Genomic DNA, 20,971 nt, shown 5'->3' on the forward strand with positions numbered 1-20,971 from the left:
ATTTTTATTTCCATCCTCAGATTAAAAAACCCAGTTGTTGGTCTGGAACCCGAAGAGATTCAGTTAAAATTAGCAGACTGAGGCTTGGACACTGTGGGTTAAATCATTACTTGCACATTGTAGGAAAACATCCAACAGGACTATGTGAGTGTGGAAACCCAGAAACAGTCAAGCATGCTCTCCTGGAGTGTGGCAAGTATAAAGCAGAGAGGGAAACTTTCTATAAGAGATTGTCAGACCTAGGAGTAGTTGCATTCTCCGTTAAATCTTTTTGTGGCCAAAGCGAGAACCACCAGTTTTACAGTTCCTGCACGAGTCAGGGCTGTATATGAGAGTATGAGTTGCAAATGTTAAATTTCTATCCTGTGGAGGGCAGTAATACGCCTAGTTGCGTCTACACTGCCAGAAACTGACAAGATGAATAAGAAGAGGTGGTGGTTTCACGGGTGTGTGGCGCGGCTTCCTGTCTAAGTCACGGCTCTCTGTTTCCACCACGAACCTCGGGGCGTTAAAGAGAGTGTGGGAGGGGCGCGCGGCGATCAGTCTGTGCGACTCCCGTCTGGATAACACTGCGGAGACGTAGCTGCGGGTAGTCTCATCATCTCAATTTGACTGCCGCTTTTAGGCGTAACACTGCGGACTACGGTGGACTGCTATAAACCGCTGTAGATTGTGGTGGACTGCTGTATACTGGGCTGTCGGTGCATCATCAGCGCTCTGGTTCTGTTGCTAGGTGAGTCCCAAGATTGTCTTGATCTTAACTGATGCCGTGAAATGTAGTTATTTTCCTAATAACTGGATTATCGAAAGACGTCTGCATTGCCGATGAATCATCGTCCAAATATTCAATGACATTTCAATGATATTTCATGATTTAGTTCGTTTAAGGTCTAATAGTTAATATATTTTTTACAGTCTCTGGGGCGAGGTGGTGGTTTCACTCCCAGCCAGGTGTCTTTTACAAGGGTCATGGAATCCGGGTGGCAAGATTAAAAGGAAACCATTTTTTGACAGTGTTAATCAGTGGGCCAGTAAATTGAGAATGGAGCAGGAAAGCATAGCAAATCATACGGGCTGGTTACCTGTACCTTTTTGGGTAATGCAAGAGCCGGACGTTGACCTCACTTTTTTACAAGAAAAGGACAGTAGTGTGATAGTTTCAAAAACAGAACATTATCTCAACAGAGAGATGGAGTCTTATTTGAAAGTTTTTACAGATGGTTCTAGGGACCCAGAGAGTGGGAAAGCAGGATTTGGACTGTATTTGGCTCAGTTTGGTTTTAGGATTGAGCGGCGTGTCACTGATGGAAGTTCTGTCTTCACGACAGAACTACTGGCAATTCTTTGGGCTTTGTGGTGGACAGAGGACGTAAGACCAAAGAAAGTCCTCATTTGTTCTGACTCAGCAGCTGCTCTGATGGCTGTAAGAGGACTTAAATCAAAAGCTCGGCCTGACCTTATTAATGAGATTTTATCTGTTTTGTTCAGAATTGGGAAATCTGGTTGCGAAGTCAAGTTCTGCTGGGTTCCTGGGCATACGGGAGTTGAGGGAAATGAAATAGCTGATACTATAGCAAAGGCAAGTCTTAAGAAAGGAGACATAGATGTAAATATATCCCGGGGAAGGGTGGAACTTAGAGGAAAAATCAAGGAGGGTGTTGAAAGAGAATGGCAGGGATTATGGGAAAAGGAGACTAAAGGAAGACACTATTTTTATTTCCATCCTCAGATTAAAAAACCCAGTTGTTGGTCTGGAACCCGAAGAGATTCAGTTAAAATTAGCAGACTGAGGCTTGGACACTGTGGGTTAAATCATTACTTGCACATTGTAGGAAAACATCCAACAGGACTATGTGAGTGTGGAAACCCAGAAACAGTCAAGCATGCTCTCCTGGAGTGTGGCAAGTATAAAGCAGAGAGGGAAACTTTCTATAAGAGATTGTCAGACCTAGGAGTAGTTGCATTCTCCGTTAAATCTTTTTGTGGCCAAAGCGAGAACCACCAGTTTTACAGTTCCTGCACGAGTCAGGGCTGTATATGAGAGTATGAGTTGCAAATGTTAAATTTCTATCCTGTGGAGGGCAGTAATACGCCTAGTTGCGTCTACACTGCCAGAAACTGACAAGATGAATAAGAAGAGGTGGTGGTTTCACGGGTGTGTGGCGCGGCTTCCTGTCTAAGTCACGGCTCTCTGTTTCCACCACGAACCTCGGGGCGTTAAAGAGAGTGTGGGAGGGGCGCGCGGCGATCAGTCTGTGCGACTCCCGTCTGGATAACACTGCGGAGACGTAGCTGCGGGTAGTCTCATCATCTCAATTTGACTGCCGCTTTTAGGCGTAACACTGCGGACTACGGTGGACTGCTATAAACCGCTGTAGATTGTGGTGGACTGCTGTATACTGGGCTGTCGGTGCATCATCAGCGCTCTGGTTCTGTTGCTAGGTGAGTCCCAAGATTGTCTTGATCTTAACTGATGCCGTGAAATGTAGTTATTTTCCTAATAACTGGATTATCGAAAGACGTCTGCATTGCCGATGAATCATCGTCCAAATATTCAATGACATTTCAATGATATTTCATGATTTAGTTCGTTTAAGGTCTAATAGTTAATATATTTTTTACAGTCTCTGGGGCGAGGTGGTGGTTTCACTCCCAGCCAGGTGTCTTTTACAAGGGTCATGGAATCCGGGTGGCAAGATTAAAAGGAAACCATTTTTTGACAGTGTTAATCAGTGGGCCAGTAAATTGAGAATGGAGCAGGAAAGCATAGCAAATCATACGGGCTGGTTACCTGTACCTTTTTGGGTAATGCAAGAGCCGGACGTTGACCTCACTTTTTTACAAGAAAAGGACAGTAGTGTGATAGTTTCAAAAACAGAACATTATCTCAACAGAGAGATGGAGTCTTATTTGAAAGTTTTTACAGATGGTTCTAGGGACCCAGAGAGTGGGAAAGCAGGATTTGGACTGTATTTGGCTCAGTTTGGTTTTAGGATTGAGCGGCGTGTCACTGATGGAAGTTCTGTCTTCACGACAGAACTACTGGCAATTCTTTGGGCTTTGTGGTGGACAGAGGACGTAAGACCAAAGAAAGTCCTCATTTGTTCTGACTCAGCAGCTGCTCTGATGGCTGTAAGAGGACTTAAATCAAAAGCTCGGCCTGACCTTATTAATGAGATTTTATCTGTTTTGTTCAGAATTGGGAAATCTGGTTGCGAAGTCAAGTTCTGCTGGGTTCCTGGGCATACGGGAGTTGAGGGAAATGAAATAGCTGATACTATAGCAAAGGCAAGTCTTAAGAAAGGAGACATAGATGTAAATATATCCCGGGGAAGGGTGGAACTTAGAGGAAAAATCAAGGAGGGTGTTGAAAGAGAATGGCAGGGATTATGGGAAAAGGAGACTAAAGGAAGACACTATTTTTATTTCCATCCTCAGATTAAAAAACCCAGTTGTTGGTCTGGAACCCGAAGAGATTCAGTTAAAATTAGCAGACTGAGGCTTGGACACTGGGTTAAATCATTACTTGCACATTGTAGGAAAACATCCAACAGGACTATGTGAGTGTGGAAACCCAGAAACAGTCAAGCATGCTCTCCTGGAGTGTGGCAAGTATAAAGCAGAGAGGGAAACTTTCTATAAGAGATTGTCAGACCTAGGAGTAGTTGCATTCTCCGTTAAATCTTTTTGTGGCCAAAGCGAGAACCACCAGTTTTACAGTTCCTGCACGAGTCAGGGCTGTATATGAGAGTATGAGTTGCAAATGTTAAATTTCTATCCTGTGGAGGGCAGTAATACGCCTAGTTGCGTCTACACTGCCAGAAACTGACAAGATGAATAAGAAGAGGTGGTGGTTTCACGGGTGTGTGGCGCGGCTTCCTGTCTAAGTCACGGCTCTCTGTTTCCACCACGAACCTCGGGGCGTTAAAGAGAGTGTGGGAGGGGCGCGCGGCGATCAGTCTGTGCGACTCCCGTCTGGATAACACTGCGGAGACGTAGCTGCGGGTAGTCTCATCATCTCAATTTGACTGCCGCTTTTAGGCGTAACACTGCGGACTACGGTGGACTGCTATAAACCGCTGTAGATTGTGGTGGACTGCTGTATACTGGGCTGTCGGTGCATCATCAGCGCTCTGGTTCTGTTGCTAGGTGAGTCCCAAGATTGTCTTGATCTTAACTGATGCCGTGAAATGTAGTTATTTTCCTAATAACTGGATTATCGAAAGACGTCTGCATTGCCGATGAATCATCGTCCAAATATTCAATGACATTTCAATGATATTTCATGATTTAGTTCGTTTAAGGTCTAATAGTTAATATATTTTTTACAGTCTCTGGGGCGAGGTGGTGGTTTCACTCCCAGCCAGGTGTCTTTTACAAGGGTCATGGAATCCGGGTGGCAAGATTAAAAGGAAACCATTTTTTGACAGTGTTAATCAGTGGGCCAGTAAATTGAGAATGGAGCAGGAAAGCATAGCAAATCATACGGGCTGGTTACCTGTACCTTTTTGGGTAATGCAAGAGCCGGACGTTGACCTCACTTTTTTACAAGAAAAGGACAGTAGTGTGATAGTTTCAAAAACAGAACATTATCTCAACAGAGAGATGGAGTCTTATTTGAAAGTTTTTACAGATGGTTCTAGGGACCCAGAGAGTGGGAAAGCAGGATTTGGACTGTATTTGGCTCAGTTTGGTTTTAGGATTGAGCGGCGTGTCACTGATGGAAGTTCTGTCTTCACGACAGAACTACTGGCAATTCTTTGGGCTTTGTGGTGGACAGAGGACGTAAGACCAAAGAAAGTCCTCATTTGTTCTGACTCAGCAGCTGCTCTGATGGCTGTAAGAGGACTTAAATCAAAAGCTCGGCCTGACCTTATTAATGAGATTTTATCTGTTTTGTTCAGAATTGGGAAATCTGGTTGCGAAGTCAAGTTCTGCTGGGTTCCTGGGCATACGGGAGTTGAGGGAAATGAAATAGCTGATACTATAGCAAAGGCAAGTCTTAAGAAAGGAGACATAGATGTAAATATATCCCGGGGAAGGGTGGAACTTAGAGGAAAAATCAAGGAGGGTGTTGAAAGAGAATGGCAGGGATTATGGGAAAAGGAGACTAAAGGAAGACACTATTTTTATTTCCATCCTCAGATTAAAAAACCCAGTTGTTGGTCTGGAACCCGAAGAGATTCAGTTAAAATTAGCAGACTGAGGCTTGGACACTGTGGGTTAAATCATTACTTGCACATTGTAGGAAAACATCCAACAGGACTATGTGAGTGTGGAAACCCAGAAACAGTCAAGCATGCTCTCCTGGAGTGTGGCAAGTATAAAGCAGAGAGGGAAACTTTCTATAAGAGATTGTCAGACCTAGGAGTAGTTGCATTCTCCGTTAAATCTTTTTGTGGCCAAAGCGAGAACCACCAGTTTTACAGTTCCTGCACGAGTCAGGGCTGTATATGAGAGTATGAGTTGCAAATGTTAAATTTCTATCCTGTGGAGGGCAGTAATACGCCTAGTTGCGTCTACACTGCCAGAAACTGACAAGATGAATAAGAAGAGGTGGTGGTTTCACGGGTGTGTGGCGCGGCTTCCTGTCTAAGTCACGGCTCTCTGTTTCCACCACGAACCTCGGGGCGTTAAAGAGAGTGTGGGAGGGGCGCGCGGCGATCAGTCTGTGCGACTCCCGTCTGGATAACACTGCGGAGACGTAGCTGCGGGTAGTCTCATCATCTCAATTTGACTGCCGCTTTTAGGCGTAACACTGCGGACTACGGTGGACTGCTATAAACCGCTGTAGATTGTGGTGGACTGCTGTATACTGGGCTGTCGGTGCATCATCAGCGCTCTGGTTCTGTTGCTAGGTGAGTCCCAAGATTGTCTTGATCTTAACTGATGCCGTGAAATGTAGTTATTTTCCTAATAACTGGATTATCGAAAGACGTCTGCATTGCCGATGAATCATCGTCCAAATATTCAATGACATTTCAATGATATTTCATGATTTAGTTCGTTTAAGGTCTAATAGTTAATATATTTTTTACAGTCTCTGGGGCGAGGTGGTGGTTTCACTCCCAGCCAGGTGTCTTTTACAAGGGTCATGGAATCCGGGTGGCAAGATTAAAAGGAAACCATTTTTTGACAGTGTTAATCAGTGGGCCAGTAAATTGAGAATGGAGCAGGAAAGCATAGCAAATCATACGGGCTGGTTACCTGTACCTTTTTGGGTAATGCAAGAGCCGGACGTTGACCTCACTTTTTTACAAGAAAAGGACAGTAGTGTGATAGTTTCAAAAACAGAACATTATCTCAACAGAGAGATGGAGTCTTATTTGAAAGTTTTTACAGATGGTTCTAGGGACCCAGAGAGTGGGAAAGCAGGATTTGGACTGTATTTGGCTCAGTTTGGTTTTAGGATTGAGCGGCGTGTCACTGATGGAAGTTCTGTCTTCACGACAGAACTACTGGCAATTCTTTGGGCTTTGTGGTGGACAGAGGACGTAAGACCAAAGAAAGTCCTCATTTGTTCTGACTCAGCAGCTGCTCTGATGGCTGTAAGAGGACTTAAATCAAAAGCTCGGCCTGACCTTATTAATGAGATTTTATCTGTTTTGTTCAGAATTGGGAAATCTGGTTGCGAAGTCAAGTTCTGCTGGGTTCCTGGGCATACGGGAGTTGAGGGAAATGAAATAGCTGATACTATAGCAAAGGCAAGTCTTAAGAAAGGAGACATAGATGTAAATATATCCCGGGGAAGGGTGGAACTTAGAGGAAAAATCAAGGAGGGTGTTGAAAGAGAATGGCAGGGATTATGGGAAAAGGAGACTAAAGGAAGACACTATTTTTATTTCCATCCTCAGATTAAAAAACCCAGTTGTTGGTCTGGAACCCGAAGAGATTCAGTTAAAATTAGCAGACTGAGGCTTGGACACTGTGGGTTAAATCATTACTTGCACATTGTAGGAAAACATCCAACAGGACTATGTGAGTGTGGAAACCCAGAAACAGTCAAGCATGCTCTCCTGGAGTGTGGCAAGTATAAAGCAGAGAGGGAAACTTTCTATAAGAGATTGTCAGACCTAGGAGTAGTTGCATTCTCCGTTAAATCTTTTTGTGGCCAAAGCGAGAACCACCAGTTTTACAGTTCCTGCACGAGTCAGGGCTGTATATGAGAGTATGAGTTGCAAATGTTAAATTTCTATCCTGTGGAGGGCAGTAATACGCCTAGTTGCGTCTACACTGCCAGAAACTGACAAGATGAATAAGAAGAGGTGGTGGTTTCACGGGTGTGTGACGCGGCTTCCTGTCTCCGTCACGGCTCTCTGTTTTCACGACGAACCCCGGGGCGTTACGCCGGGCACCCACCGCACGCGTATCGACCGCGAGCGCACTACGCGCGTATTACGTGCGTAACTGAAGCGTAGTTGAAGTACTGTTATTACAACGGCAGCGGGCGACATCGTCTCCACCAGATGCGAACGCGTCGCGAACCGGCTGCGAAGCTCGCGCGACACAAGCGAACTGAAGCGTAGTTTTTCGCTTCTGTTCTATTTTTTCGGCTTGTCGCGCGTCACGATGGCCTGTTTATACACAGAAATATGCTCTAAAATGCTAGGCATACATGCTCTGATTTATATTTCATCCTTATATTACTGGGGGTGTGTCCCTAGTTACCTCCCAGATATTTTATAAGCAGCTAAAAAAATACAAGCCTTTCAGTTTTGTAAAAATAAATAAATAAATAAATAACTGGAACCTGGGGAAAAGGCAAACTTAGTTTCGCTGTCTTATTTTGCGGAGGGGGTGGGGTAAATTTGAAAATACACCACAGAAAGACGGAGCCTATTGAATGACGTAGAAGTGAATGCACCGAGCAGCCGTTTGTTAGCTCGAGTGTTGGAAGGTAGTTTTTAACCAACCATTGCTCAGTCTATTTGACTTCTCCGATGTCTTCGTTCGCCGTGCTTTCAAAAAGGGCTTGTTAATAAAAATCAGATAATCCACAGAGTTTAAAAAAAATCAGATTATTTAGTGGTCTTGCCGATGAAAATGCACCTATTTTATAAATGAAGTTGTAAGCAAGCCTTTATTACACTTGTACTTCAAAGCTTCCGGTGTTCATGGCGTTGTGGTGTTAATATTCCTTCAAGATTAAACTGTTACTGTCTTTTTCATGACTGGCTGATTTTACTAAATCTGATCCTATAAATGTTTTGACGTGAATGACAAGACAACACGGGAATTCCCAATGGTTGATTACGGATTATTTATTATTATTATGATCATTACATATTCTTCATGAAATTGGCACGCTTGTTAACCAAGCAAATAAATTAATACAGTTTGAGATTGATTGTTATGCAGACTACGTTGCGATTTAAGTTTATGGTACTTCTTGAAAGCGTTTACTTTCTCACGTAGGCTATTTACGTGTTAACGAAATATTACCAAATTAACAAACTGAAAAAGGTCTCTCACCAAAGTATTCACTTAACCCATAATCAACAGTCGTGAACAAACGTGAAATACACGATGTAAGCCCACTGCAGACTGCGAGAGCTACTAGGAATATATAGCTTTTACGCAAGCCTTTGCGCGACACAAACGGAACCAGTGGAGACACCCTACGCGTCGCGCCGTGTTGCTTCGCCCTGCTGTTTACGCGACGCATACGCGACGCGTGCGGTGGGTGCCCGGCGTTACGCGACGCGTGCGGTGGGTGCCCGGCGTTAGTATGGATACATGTATTATTGATTTGTAAATTGTTTTCCCCTTGTTATCCCTTTGAGTGTTATCTTTTCGTAATTTTTGTAAACGTCTATGTTTAAATGTGCTTTTGTTCCTGTTTTGATTTTTTAAAAAAGGAATACGTTTTAAAAAATGTAAAATGTTCATATTAAACCATTAAAGATACATTTTACTACGAACTTCTGATCTGCTTCTTCCTGGGATAACGGTCATTTTACTTGTTTTTGGTAACATCTTGAATTACCAACAAAGGCAACATTAGTTTAGACAACGTTGCGCACAATATCCATCTCTCATATCAGGTAACGTTGCGTTAGCTGGCTAGCTAATGTAATTAACACAATCTCATGTCAGCTAACAATTAGAAAAAACGCTAGCTAACGCTACCGACCGGTACCTACCTCGCCAACCGTCTCTCGAATGCAATGCTACCTTGTTGCAGCGTTGCAATGTAGCTAACTAAAGGGGCAGGCAACGGCTCTGCTACTAACCTGTTCACACCGCTGCAGTTTTCTCTGCAACATTCTAAAACCGTCTCGTCTCGTTGCGAATCCTTTTTTACAGTCTCTGATCTGAACTGGCCTTAACGTTACCGTTATTTACATTGCCATCAAGTTCATCAGTATATTATAATGATAGGAATAAAGCCGGGGTATACGTGGATCAGAGCCGGGTCTGATTTCTGTGTAAAGATGTCAAGCCAGAGAAAACTAAATAAAAGAATACGGCAGTATGGATTAACATTGTTATTATTTTATTACGCTTCCTCGTATGTTCCTTCAGCCTTGATGCCTTTTTTGATGAAATCTCCTTTGTTTTTGTTTTATTCTTCTTGTTCTGATTGGTAATTTAACACCCAGCTCAGCTTTATTCTCGAACAGTTTAGCTAGCAAAACCAGAAACACCAGGGGTAACATTTTGTAAGCCAGTTGTTTCAAAAATATTACACAACAGTCATTCACGAAAACGACTGTTTATTGTGCACGAGATACATAATTGCACGAGCCACAGCGAATCCCGCGAATTCTTATGATTAGCAAATTACGTTTTAGCCAGCTAGCTTGTTAGCAAGCACATATTTGGATATTCAATGTTGAAACTGCAGATGCAGGTTTATTTTAGTTGTTAATTGTAATTACAAAATGTATTGACGGACATCGCGACACGCCTACTTAAGATATATCAGGTGATTTAAAAATGTGGGTAGTTTTTATCAGCGATGAAAACAAACTGCTCGGTAGTGAACTGAACACCGGCATTACACAGGCGATTTGACAAGCAATATAAATCTTTATTAGAACAAGTACAGCACTCCTGAACTCCTGATGCAACAATATTCTGTATTCACTCTCTGTGACATTCTATATAATAAAGAAACAAAGCAACATAAACAAGTGGCATTGCTAAGAACTTCTGCCATAGACTTTCATGGGGTGAACTAACATGATCAATCTTGTTAGTTCAGAAATAGTGAAGGGATCAGGTTTGTAATGTAGGTTGTGCTCTCAAGTGAGGTACTTGAGGTACAACGCAAACCCCTTTGCTGAACCCCTTCAGCAAATATCTACTTGTATGAATATACAGTAGGTGAACAGTTTTATAGTAAGTACAGTTAAAAAACAAACTAAGTGGTTGATTATAGGTTAAAAACAACATAAGTGCACGAGTAATGTAATAGTCCTATGAATGTCTATTGCTTAGTGGAAGAGCTAATGAATATGAGCCAGATGCATGTCCGAGAAAATAATTTTTCATATTTACATGACAATCTTTCATATTTATTTCATATTTCACATTTCTTCATATTTATTCAGAAACACAGTTAAGGCTGCTACTGTTTGAAGCCCTGTGTCAAATCAAAAATGCTCCACACAAGCGGAACGTCCTGTGGATATATTTACTGTTTAGCCACGGGACCGTGTTTGGTTCTGGGCCCGGTGTTTGGTTCTGGGCCCGGTGTTCTTCTTTTACACAGACTAATAGAACTCAATGCTGTTCATGAACTGCGTGTACGAGACAGGCCTGCCGAATTCTGACATCACACAAAGTTTGCTTTTGCGCCTGACATGTGACCAAGGTCTCGGTGTTTTACAGGGAGACGCGAAACCCAATGTCACTCTCAAAGCGGGTGCGTGGAGCCGGAGAGGAAGCCCGCCAGCCGTGTGGTGAGTGACGTCCAGTTCCCAACCGCACGGCTCTCCTCGTGCGCTCAGAGCCGAGGTGCTCGAACCTGGGTCTCAGGCTCTCTGAGCTGCTTTTTGCTTTTTTATTTTTGCTGTAATCAGGAGCTCCGAACATTTAGGAGCTGATAATAGTCAATTAGGTGTTAAAGAAGGGTAAATATTCCTCATCCACATCCCTGTACTTTTAATCACGCAGATCAACCCGATGCCTTAATTTGCTGTAAAAGTGCCGCGTATTTCTTTTTGAAAGAGCTCACTTTGTAAAACAGACACGTGAAATCAACAGGGGTCCTAATTGTTGAGTTAGTGCGACACCCAATCACTGAAACTAGACAATTTTTGAAAAATTTCAAGTCCACTGCCAGAGCAAGTGGAGCGAGCCAAACCAGATCAATCCAGATCAAGTTATTGGCTGTGATTATAAAAAAACAAAAAAAACAATGCATGAACAGGATTTCCCAGGACTGATTTTGAAAACCATTGTGCAAGTCTTTCCTTCTCCCAGACAGCCCAGGTGTCCACAGGCTTTTATTCTTATTTGGGACTTTAAAAGCAGTTAATAACAGTCACTTTTCTTGGGTGGGAGTTGCTTGCGGGTTTTAAGGTGAAAAATACAGCCCCCCCCGCCCCAGGTATAACCTGGTATAAATGTTATGAAACTGCCCTTTAGAGGTTGTGGGTTTGTTGTGGGTGGAAGGTAAAAAGCACGCTATGTAAATCACTTTGGATAAGAGCATCTGCTGAATGTTTGTGTGACTCAAAATCAGCTTTGGCTTTTGTAGCCTTATGAAACTGCCTGTTTTTCTCCAAACCACAAGTGGACCTTACCTGTAACGTCATGGGCCAAAACCTGTGGGCTGTCGCCGAACGCCTCTTAAAATGACTGCGAAATAATGACCCAATTTTTCTGTCTGCTTTTTTAAAATTTTATTTTTTGTTTCCCCCTCAAACAGAAAATGAGAAGAGGTGGTGGATCCCGTTCCTGAGAATGCAGAAGAGGGGCGTCCTGCCGTCCTGCACGGGGGGGTCCTGGAGCCCCGACCGCGAGACCGGCCTGTACGGACGGCCACTGCTCAGCGTCTGCGGCCACGACCGGAGGCTTCCCAGGCCAATCAGAGTACGTCGCTCTCCTCACTGTTGCCACCCTCATCCAATCGCAGTCTGTCACTGCCAGCGCTGTCACCGCTAATCCACCAACCAGTGTCCATCGCTGTCATCGTTATTATTGATCTTACAGGTGGAAAATCCAGGTTCAGAAAGTGAAAAGTCCTCCCCAGTATTTTGTGCCAAATGCCTGGATTTGGTAAATAGCACAGCTCTTCAGCCAGGAGGCAGAACTAATTAGTGAAACTCAGCTGACTGAAGTCATGGGTGGGAGTAAAGCCGGGCACCCACCGCACGCGTATCGACCGCGAGCGCACTACGCGCGTAACTGAAGCGTAGTTGAAGTACTGTTATTACAACGGCAGCGGGCGACGTCGTCTCCACCAGATGCGAACGCGTCGCGTACCGGCTGCGAAGCTCGCGCGACACAAGCGAACTGAAGCGTAGTTTTTCGCTTCTGTTCTATTTTTTCGGCTTGTCGCGCGTCACGGTGGCGTGTTTATACACAGAAATATGCTCTAAAATGCTAGGTATACATGCTCTGATTTATATTTCATTGTTATATTACTGGGGGTGTGTCCCTAGTTACCTCCCAGATATTTTATAAGCAGCTAAAAAAATACAAACCTTTTCGTTTTGTAAAAATAAATAAATAAATAAATAACTGGAACCTGGGGAAAAGGCAAACTTAGTTTCGCTGTCTTATTTTGCGGAGGGGGTGGGGTAAATTTGAAAATACACCACAGAAAGACGGAGCCTATTGAATGACGTAGAAGTGAATGCACCGAGCAGCCGTTTGTTAGCTCGAGTGTTGGAAGGTAGTTTTTAACCAACCATTGCTCAGTCTATTTGACTTCTCCGATGTCTTCGTTCGCCGTGCTTTCAAAAAGGGCTTGTTAATAAAAATCAGATAATCCACAGAGCTTTAAAAAAATCAGATTATTTAGTGGTCTTGCCGATGAAAATGCACCTATATTATAAATGAAGTTGTAAGCAAGCCTTTATTGCACTTGTACTTCAAAGCTTCTGGTGTTCATGCCGTTGTGGTGTTCATATCCATTCAAGATTAAACTGTTACTGTCTTTTTCATGATTAGCTGATTTTACTAAATATGATCATATAAATGTTTTGACGTGAATGACAAGACAACACGGAAATTCCCAATGGTTGATTACGGATTATTTATTATTATTATGATCATTTCATATTCTTCATGAAATTGGCACGCTTGTTAACCAAGCAAATAAATTAATACCGTTTGAGATTGATTTTTATGCAGGCTACGTTGCGATTTAAGTTTATGGTAATTCTTGAAAGCGTTTACTTTCTCACGTATTTACGAGTTAACGAAATATTACCAAATTAACAAACTGAAGAAGGTCTCTCACCAAAGTATTCACTTAACCCATAATCAACAGTCGTGAACAAACGTGAAATACACGATGTAAGCCCACTGCAGACTGCGAGAGCTACTAGGAATAAAGAGCTTTAAGCAAGCCTTTGCGCGACACAAACGGAACCAGTGGAGACACCCTACGCGTCGCGCCGTGCTGCTTCGCCCTGCTGCTTACGCGACGCTTACGCGACGCGTGCGGTGGGTGCCCGGCGTAACACGTGGCAGGAGTTTCACTTTGTCGCTCTGGGACTTTCCCACCTCTGATCTCAACCAGTGGAGCAGGTCACTGTCAACACTGTTAACACCTTTTTTAAACATCAGAGAACATCGATATCATCATTATTACTGATCTGTACCAAACAAAGAAGGTCACATTGGTCACTATTATTTTTCCTGACCTATCAGAGTAAACTATTCTGGTTCTGATGCTGTGTTATTTTATTTTATTTTATTTTATTTTATTTTTTTACAGATAGGCATGTTCCTATTAACCATTTATGGTTGTGATTATGTAATTAGAATGTTCGTAACTGAACGTTCTAATGCTGATGTAACAATCACTACTGGTAATGAAGAGAAATGTTCTAGAACACTGAATTTTGAAAAAATAAAACATTCCAAAAAAAAAAAACTACTCTTCAGGTTTTATTAAAAATACGTGCTATATGACGCAGTGCGATAATGGGGGAGAACCTTTACACGGAGGCCTGCTTCCGCTCACCGCGATCTCTCCCTGCCCCTCCCCCAGGAAGTGCTGGCAGAGCTGTGGAGCAGGGCCCCTGCCACGGAGGGCGTGTTCCGGAAGCCCGGGAACGCCAAGCGCCTGTCCGAGATCAAAGCCCGGCTGGACGCCGGAGAGGACCTGGACGCGGAGGCCCAGCCGGTCCTCCTGCTCGCCGCTCTCCTGAAGGTACGGTGCAGAACCCCCCTCCTCCTTCTCTTATTCTATTATTATTATTATTATTGGTTTTTTATTATCAGCAAAACATTGTAAATGTAAACATTGGAATGCACGGAGCACAGGGGTCCACAAACTGCAAAATGCCTGCTCGGGGGGTGTGGGGGTGAGGATGATTGGTGTGTTGACTGCCAGTGATAACGAGCCCTGAATTTAAACACAGGACTTCCTGAGGCAGCTCCCAGACGGCCTGCTGGGGGCGCTGCTGTACCCGGCCTGGATGAGCGCCATGGAGAAGGAGGAGGCCCAAAGATGCTCGGAGCTGAGACAGTGAGTTAAATGCGTTGAGGAGTCCTTGTCTTCGCCGTCGCCGTTGACAACGTAGAGGGGTCAACTGCAGCGTGCTCCTCTGGAGGTTGAGACCTCAGGTGTAGACCCCTAGAGCACAGCACCACCGCATTGCAGCTGGAGCAGCTAATCCTTATTTCACAGATTCTAATAGCTGTTCCAGCCGCAGTGTAGTGATGCAGTAAGCTACCTGGTCTAGGGGTTTAAACCTGAAGCATGCTGCAGTTGACTCTGTAACTGCATGCTTACACAACAACAATAAACCTCTGGAGCGGGGATTTCAAACACGCAGATGCTGAGTTTAAGTCACAGACTGGCTAGGGCAGGGGTGCACAACTCCGGTCCTAGAGAGGTGACCTGTGTGCTGGTTTTTGTTCCAACCAGTTACCTGAGGTTTAGTTTTCTGTCAGCTCTGTAAGCCATGCTGGTTAACTCCTGTACTTGAGCACAGTAATATCGTTAAGATACAGAAGCTGGGATGAAATCCTGAAATGGATCAGCCCTTGCTGTGCACCCCTGGGCTACAGGGTCAACTTACTTCGGCTCCAAGGCCTTAAATGGCTGCTGTATAAAAGAAAACCACACAAAAAAGAAACTGCAGAACTGCAGCCAATCAGGACTGGAGTTAAACCTGCAGATACTGCAGCCAATCAGGACTGGAGTTAAACCTGCAGATACTGCAGCCAATCAGGCTAGAGTTTGAGATCACTGCTTGAGAAGAACCCCCTGACACAGTGTTTAATTTAGCCTGCGGTGCCTTGTGTTTTTCAGTAGTTTTTGCACTTAAAGAGTAAGAGGTTTATTTTTTCTGGTTGAGTAACTGTAGACCGAAGGACAGTTCATCAGTTCATTAGAAAGACAAAGTGACAAATTTATCGCTCCTCCCCCCCACCCCCTCCTTTCCAGGGTATCTGATAGGTTGCCCAAAGCCAATGTGCACCTGCTGCAGTTCCTCCTGCTGGTTCTGCGACACATCAGCCGAAGCGCCGACGCCAACAAGATGGACGCCAGGAACCTGGCTGTCTGCATCTCGCCCAACCTGCTCCCCGTTGAGCCCCTGTCCCTGGACAAGGTGGAGAAGGTGAGCGTCTTCCTGATGGCCAGTCGAGCGCACGGACGGCCGAACTAAATGGCCCCAATAGGAAACGTGGCAGGCTCGCGATGCTCGTTTGGCACCATGGCGCGCCACGGTCTGACCCGTCTCCCGTTTCTCCTCCGGCTGCAGGTCGCGGCCCTGACGCAGTTCCTCATCGAGAACTGCGGCGAAATTTTCGGCGACGGCCCGCAGACTCTTGCCGGGGACCCTGCCGAGGAGGACCGGCTCGCTGACAGCACAGGTAGGTCTCCCGGGCGACAGCGGAGTCAAACACCGACGCGTGTCTGAAATGCTTCGGCTTTTTTATACGTGAGCAGCAGTTTTTCAAAATCCCTCCCGTCGGGGCCCCTGATGATTTTAAAGGAACGTGTTAACGAAACCACAAAAAAACCTCACATTTGAACGAAAAAGGAATTTTGTTCGGTGGAATCGTGAAAATAGATACTTCTTTAAAGATGTTTTACTGGTGGGAATAACATGGAGATATTTATATCAGTGTAGCTTCTATAAAGGTAAACATTAATACTGATTAATAATCCATAAGAACTAAACGGGTACAACTGATATATTAATAAACAGAAAATTGTAGCGACCACATAATAATAATAATAATAATAATAATAACCTATTTTTGCTTCTTTCTCTCTGCCTTAGACTCCCTATCGTCACATGGGCAGGACTCGGCCTATGACAGCGCAGACCCGGAGGCGGAAGCGGACCCGGCGGCAGACAGACCGCCGTCCCCCGCGGCCGCGCAGGAGATGGCGGTGGCCACGCCTTCTCGCCGGCCCTCCTGCGGCGCGTCCCGCCGTCCGGGCCGGCCCGTGTGCCGCCGGCGCTCGGAGCCCGCCAAGCAGGCGCCATCTCCTTCCTGCCGCCATCTCCCCCAGCGCCTGGAACCCGCCATGCTCCACTCGGCCAGCATGGACACGCTGCTGACGTTCGCCCAGGGCGACGAGGGGGTCCAGCCGCTCGCCAAGCAGGCCTCATACGACTCCTTCCTGTGTCCACCTGGGGGTCAGTAAGATCCTCAGCGGGTCCCTGTCGTATGAGCGTTGAAGGACATCTGTCCCCGCGTCACTGATCAAGGATCCAGCAAGCTCCGCCCCCCTCCATTCCCGCCAAAGCCCTGCCCACCCTGTCCCGGGGTCAGCAGGAGACCATGAGCTACCGGCCTCTGTTTCGGGGGGGGGGGGGGGTTTAGGCCAGGCCACTTAGTTCCTCCAGTGAAGGCGAATCTTAATGCTACAGCACACAATCATTACATTACATTACATTTTAGACACAATCACATTCTAGACAATTCTGTGCTTGTGAAAAAGCGATACATCATTTTTCACAGTTTGCTGTTTGTAGTACAATTTTTAATACAATAGCAGTATTTTCTATATGTTCTTTTTATATTGAAAGTCTTACCAAGAATTATAATATAATGGATAATATAATATGATGTGTGAACATTGTTTTTTTTTTAAACACAACAGCTTTCCAAAAATGGTAAATGGTACATGGACTGCATTTATATAGCGCTTTTATCCAAAGCGCTTTACAATTGATGCCTCTCATTCGCCAGAGCAGTTAGGGGTTAGGGGTTAGGTGTCTTGCTCAAGGACACTTCGACACGCCCAGGGCGGGGTTTGAACCGGCAACCCTCCGAATGCCAGACAATCGGTCTTACCTCCTTTCCAAAAAGAGCATCTCTTTCCTTCTCCAGCTCTGGGAAGCAGATTCTGCCGTTCCATCACAAATTGGTGTTCCATTTCTAAATCAAGATTTGGGAGGGGACTGACCCGTTGATATGAAATATGCGCAAAACTTTAAAAACTGAGGAGTTTCGCGTAACAGTTAGAAATTGAAGTGCCCTCCATAATGTTCGGGACAAATGCGCTTTTTTTTTTTCTTGATTTAGCTCCGTACTCAGTGCGGTTTTCCGCTCATTGCTGCCGCGTCACGCCCTTCACGGTGTCCTGCAGCCGTGAGTCCCGGGGGACTACCAGGAGCCATTTGCCATCTCGCCTTGCGCCCGTTCTCTCCAGGCCTCAACGCACGTCCCGAACCGCGGTCCCTCTAAGAGGCCGGCAAAAAATAATACAAACGCACGCACGCCCTCAGAAAATCAGAAAATAAGGTTCTCCGACGAGGAACCCTCTTTTTTTTCCCCAGTTCTTCATGGAACCCAGGGTTGAGAAGCGTGAGCTCCCAGATGGAACCGTTTTGCCCGACAAAGAACCCTTGAACTGCAGGGTCCCCCCCCCCGTGGAGACGTAGAGGTTCCTTTTGGAACCCTGTCTTCCCAGAGCGTAGGCTATAGCGTGAGCAATTTGAGGCGGACCGATGATTTCGTATCCGGAGCCAATGTCAGTCTCGGGGTCCATTCAAATTCTATTTCAAAACTCTCATTTGCGCGTGTAATTGTGTGTTCGAGTGCGTACAGACTCGACACAAACATCCAGAAAATCACATGCGAGAAAATATACAGTAGCCTACCGGCACAAAATTATAGAAACGCTGTGCTTAAAGAAGTTGTGAGGTAGCCTTCTCTTAAAACTTTAATCTCTACCCTTTCTCTGTTGTTTCTCTGAGCTATTTTCGTCCGTAAAAATATATTCGAAACATTTATCCGCTTCATGACCACGAGTGGCACTGACATTATGTGACCATCAGTAATTTCAATGAAAAAACACGTTTCTTTGCATGAACATTGCAATGATCATTTTTATTTAAAGAAATACAGGAGAAAGTAATACATGTTTAAGTATACAAACCATAAAAAAGTAAAGAAAAAGGGGTTTGGTTTGCACAAATGTTTTCACAGTGTAATTTTATACAAATGCATATTCAGTGTCGGTTATATAATTTCCGATCCTTAAGATACAGTGCATTAGACGGCAACATAACGCTACATTGCAGGCATTTAACAGACAGGTTTACCCAAAGCCACGAACAAGATGACCTCGATGACCACGATGCTCACGCATTAATGTGATATGCAAGGAAAAACAGAAGAACAACTCTTCCTCGGGTAACAGAGAACGTCAATGATCAGACTGTGTCAGCAATAACAGTCCATCGACAACTACACAGAGAGGGATATCATAGCAGGGTTTCAGTGCATAAACCTCTCATTACAAAGATGAACGCACATTTCAGAGTTCAAGAGCCATAGGCACTGGTCTACAGAGATGTGGAGAAAAAGTTATATGGTCAGATGAGCCTTACTTCACCATATTCTCGACAAGTGGGCGAGAGCGTGTGTGGGACACGCTAAGAGAAAGGTACAGGCCTGAATGCTTAACCACTATAGTGAGGCCCGGTGCCTCTGCTAGAGGGAAGGGAAACATTTCTATCCTGAAGGGAGTGGTCTCTTCCAGGATGACAATGCCCCCTTTCACAGGGCATGAGGGGTCACTGAATGATTTGATGAGTATGAAAATGATGCGAATCATATGCTGTGGCCTTCGCAGTCACCAGATCTCAAATAAATTGAACACCTATGGGAGATTTTTAGAGACGTGTAAGACAGCGCTCTCCACCACCATCATCAAAGCACCAAATGAGGGAATATCTCTTAGTAGCATGTTGTTCCTTCCCTCTAGTAGAGTTCCAGAGACTTGTAGAATCTATGCTTAGGCGCATTGACGCTGTTCTGGTGGCTCATGGTGGCACAACACCTTACTAAGATACTTCATGTTGGTTTTTCCTTTAACTGGTCACCTCTCTGTAGGTACCTGGAGCATGTGCAGCAGTTTGGGCTATATCTCTACACACTCTGCAGGTAGAGAGCTCGTTTTAATCAGGAGGGCAGCTACTCTTCGACGAATGAAAGAAAAACCCAGCGTGGAAAAACCCTTATAGTACAGGTCTGGCTGGATTTTGGTTGGTTGGGTTTGAGGCACTGTTGCGCAGGAAGCTTGTACGATATGGCAGGGGCCACGCCAGGATCAGACAGGAAATATTGCAAAGCATCACGGGACAGTGGTGGACCACCGTAGATCTGTGACTCCCCAGTGTTCTAATCACTCTCCAGTGTCCTGAATGCCTGTCAGACAGGAAATCTGCTGTCAATCAAAATTGCTCACACCTTTTTGTCAACGTGCCATTCTTTTCAAAAAGCAACTTCAAAACTCAAAATAGTTGGCCAAATGTCTGTACACAAATATTTGAGTGTGTGTGTGTGTGTGTGCATGTGTGTGTGTACGTGTGTGTGTGTGTGTGTGTGTGTGTTTGTGTGTCTGTTTGCATGTATACCTGGGCTGGTTCACTGCCGGATTCGTTCGCTGACAAGTCTTTGCGGATACAGGGCAGGAACCTGGTGTGCTTCTCTCTTACCTGCAGGGGGCAGCAGAGAGTCACAGTGAGCTACAGCTCTATCAGTTTACCTCTGGCTCACATTCTACAAGCCTCTCACACCCAAGTGAACCAGAGCCTGTAAGTAGTATGGGGCTGTCCTCCAAGGTTACATGTCTGCAATCTACAGGATGTGGACCCCCAACCACAGCTGCCCCCCCGTCCCCCCGTCCCCCTGTCCCCCCGTCCCCCCGTCCCCTCACCCTAACAACCCCACTACCCACCCCCCCCACACAAGTCTGTTTCCTTCCACAGTTACTCCCTACTAGTCTTCCCTTGAGTGTTGTCCTTGCCACTGGCTTGATCGATGGGGCTTAAACCAGGGAAAACTGTAGTGTACCGTGACAAATGCTTCATAAAATGTGCTATAAAAACAAAATTTAAATGATTGATTGATTGATTAGCTGATTGAATGGTAATAGTTCATTTCACTTCAGCCATTTTTTGTTTAGCTTACTAGGAAAACCTCATTGCAATTGGGACCTGACATTCACCCAGTTATGACCTCACAATGATAACACAAGGAAAAGGCACTTAACAGGGAGGTGAGGCAGGCTGTACCTGTGCCAGCTGTGTTCTATGGAAGTGCACAGCACTGAGAATGGCATGGCTCTCCACTCATCTGACACAGACAATTTTAGCAAACACCAGGGCCCATAAATACTAGTTTTGCTAAATCGAAATTAGGATGTGATCTAAACCTTACATTGCAAAGGAATCGAGTAACATCACATAATAACATTGTGAATATAGTCTGCCCCCCCCCCCCCGCCCGCCCCCCCCCACCCCAAAAAAAACGCACACACATCCAAGGAGGAACATGCACCTGTTTGTAGAGGAGACAACGCATGATGAGT

General features: G+C 45.0%; 3 protein-coding genes across 4 annotated transcripts in view; 1 reads left to right on the top strand and 2 right to left on the bottom strand.

Moving 5' to 3' along the window:
- LOC118219617 (cytochrome P450 2K1-like) overlaps window positions 1-20,971 on the bottom strand; it is a 607,214-nt gene that overhangs the window by 222,875 nt on the left and 363,368 nt on the right. The gene's annotated exons all lie outside the window — the stretch shown is intronic.
- On the top strand, window positions 11,893-16,792 carry LOC118220417 (T-cell activation Rho GTPase-activating protein-like). Its single transcript, XM_035404278.1, has 6 exons — window positions 11,893-12,042; window positions 14,174-14,335; window positions 14,547-14,653; window positions 15,578-15,752; window positions 15,897-16,008; window positions 16,422-16,792. The coding sequence occupies exons 1-6, from the start codon at window positions 11,914-11,916 to the stop codon at window positions 16,790-16,792; spliced, it is 1,056 nt and encodes a 351-aa protein (XP_035260169.1). The 5' UTR covers window positions 11,893-11,913.
- Window positions 19,760-20,971, bottom strand: part of LOC118219624 (adhesion G protein-coupled receptor E5-like) — an 11,057-nt gene continuing 9,845 nt past the window's right edge. The window contains exons 9-11 of the mRNA XM_035402948.1: window positions 20,941-20,971; window positions 20,016-20,096; window positions 19,760-19,806 (exon numbers count right to left, since the gene is read on the bottom strand). The exon at window positions 20,941-20,971 is cut by the window's right edge and continues 138 nt beyond it. Of these exons, the coding sequence (XP_035258839.1) occupies window positions 19,780-19,806; window positions 20,016-20,096; window positions 20,941-20,971 (139 nt within the window). The 3' untranslated portion in view covers window positions 19,760-19,779. The remainder of the gene's footprint in view (window positions 19,807-20,015; window positions 20,097-20,940) is intronic.

This window comes from Anguilla anguilla, chromosome 2 (assembly GCF_013347855.1).
Source record: "Anguilla anguilla isolate fAngAng1 chromosome 2, fAngAng1.pri, whole genome shotgun sequence".
Classification (NCBI taxonomy): domain Eukaryota; kingdom Metazoa; phylum Chordata; class Actinopteri; order Anguilliformes; family Anguillidae; genus Anguilla; species Anguilla anguilla.

What these genes read in the sequence shown, in the direction of transcription:
- LOC118220417 (XM_035404278.1), top strand. Translation starts at nt 11,914, where the DNA reads ATGCAGAAGAGGGGCGTCCTGCCGTCCTGCACGGGGGGGTCCTGGAGC. An exon ending in TGCTCGCCGCTCTCCTGAAG is followed by an intron (nt 14,336 to 14,546) that starts GTACGGTGCAGA and finishes ATTTAAACACAG; the next exon opens with GACTTCCTGAGGCAGCTCCC. An exon ending in AGATGCTCGGAGCTGAGACA is followed by an intron (nt 14,654 to 15,577) that starts GTGAGTTAAATG and finishes CCTCCTTTCCAG; the next exon opens with GGTATCTGATAGGTTGCCCA.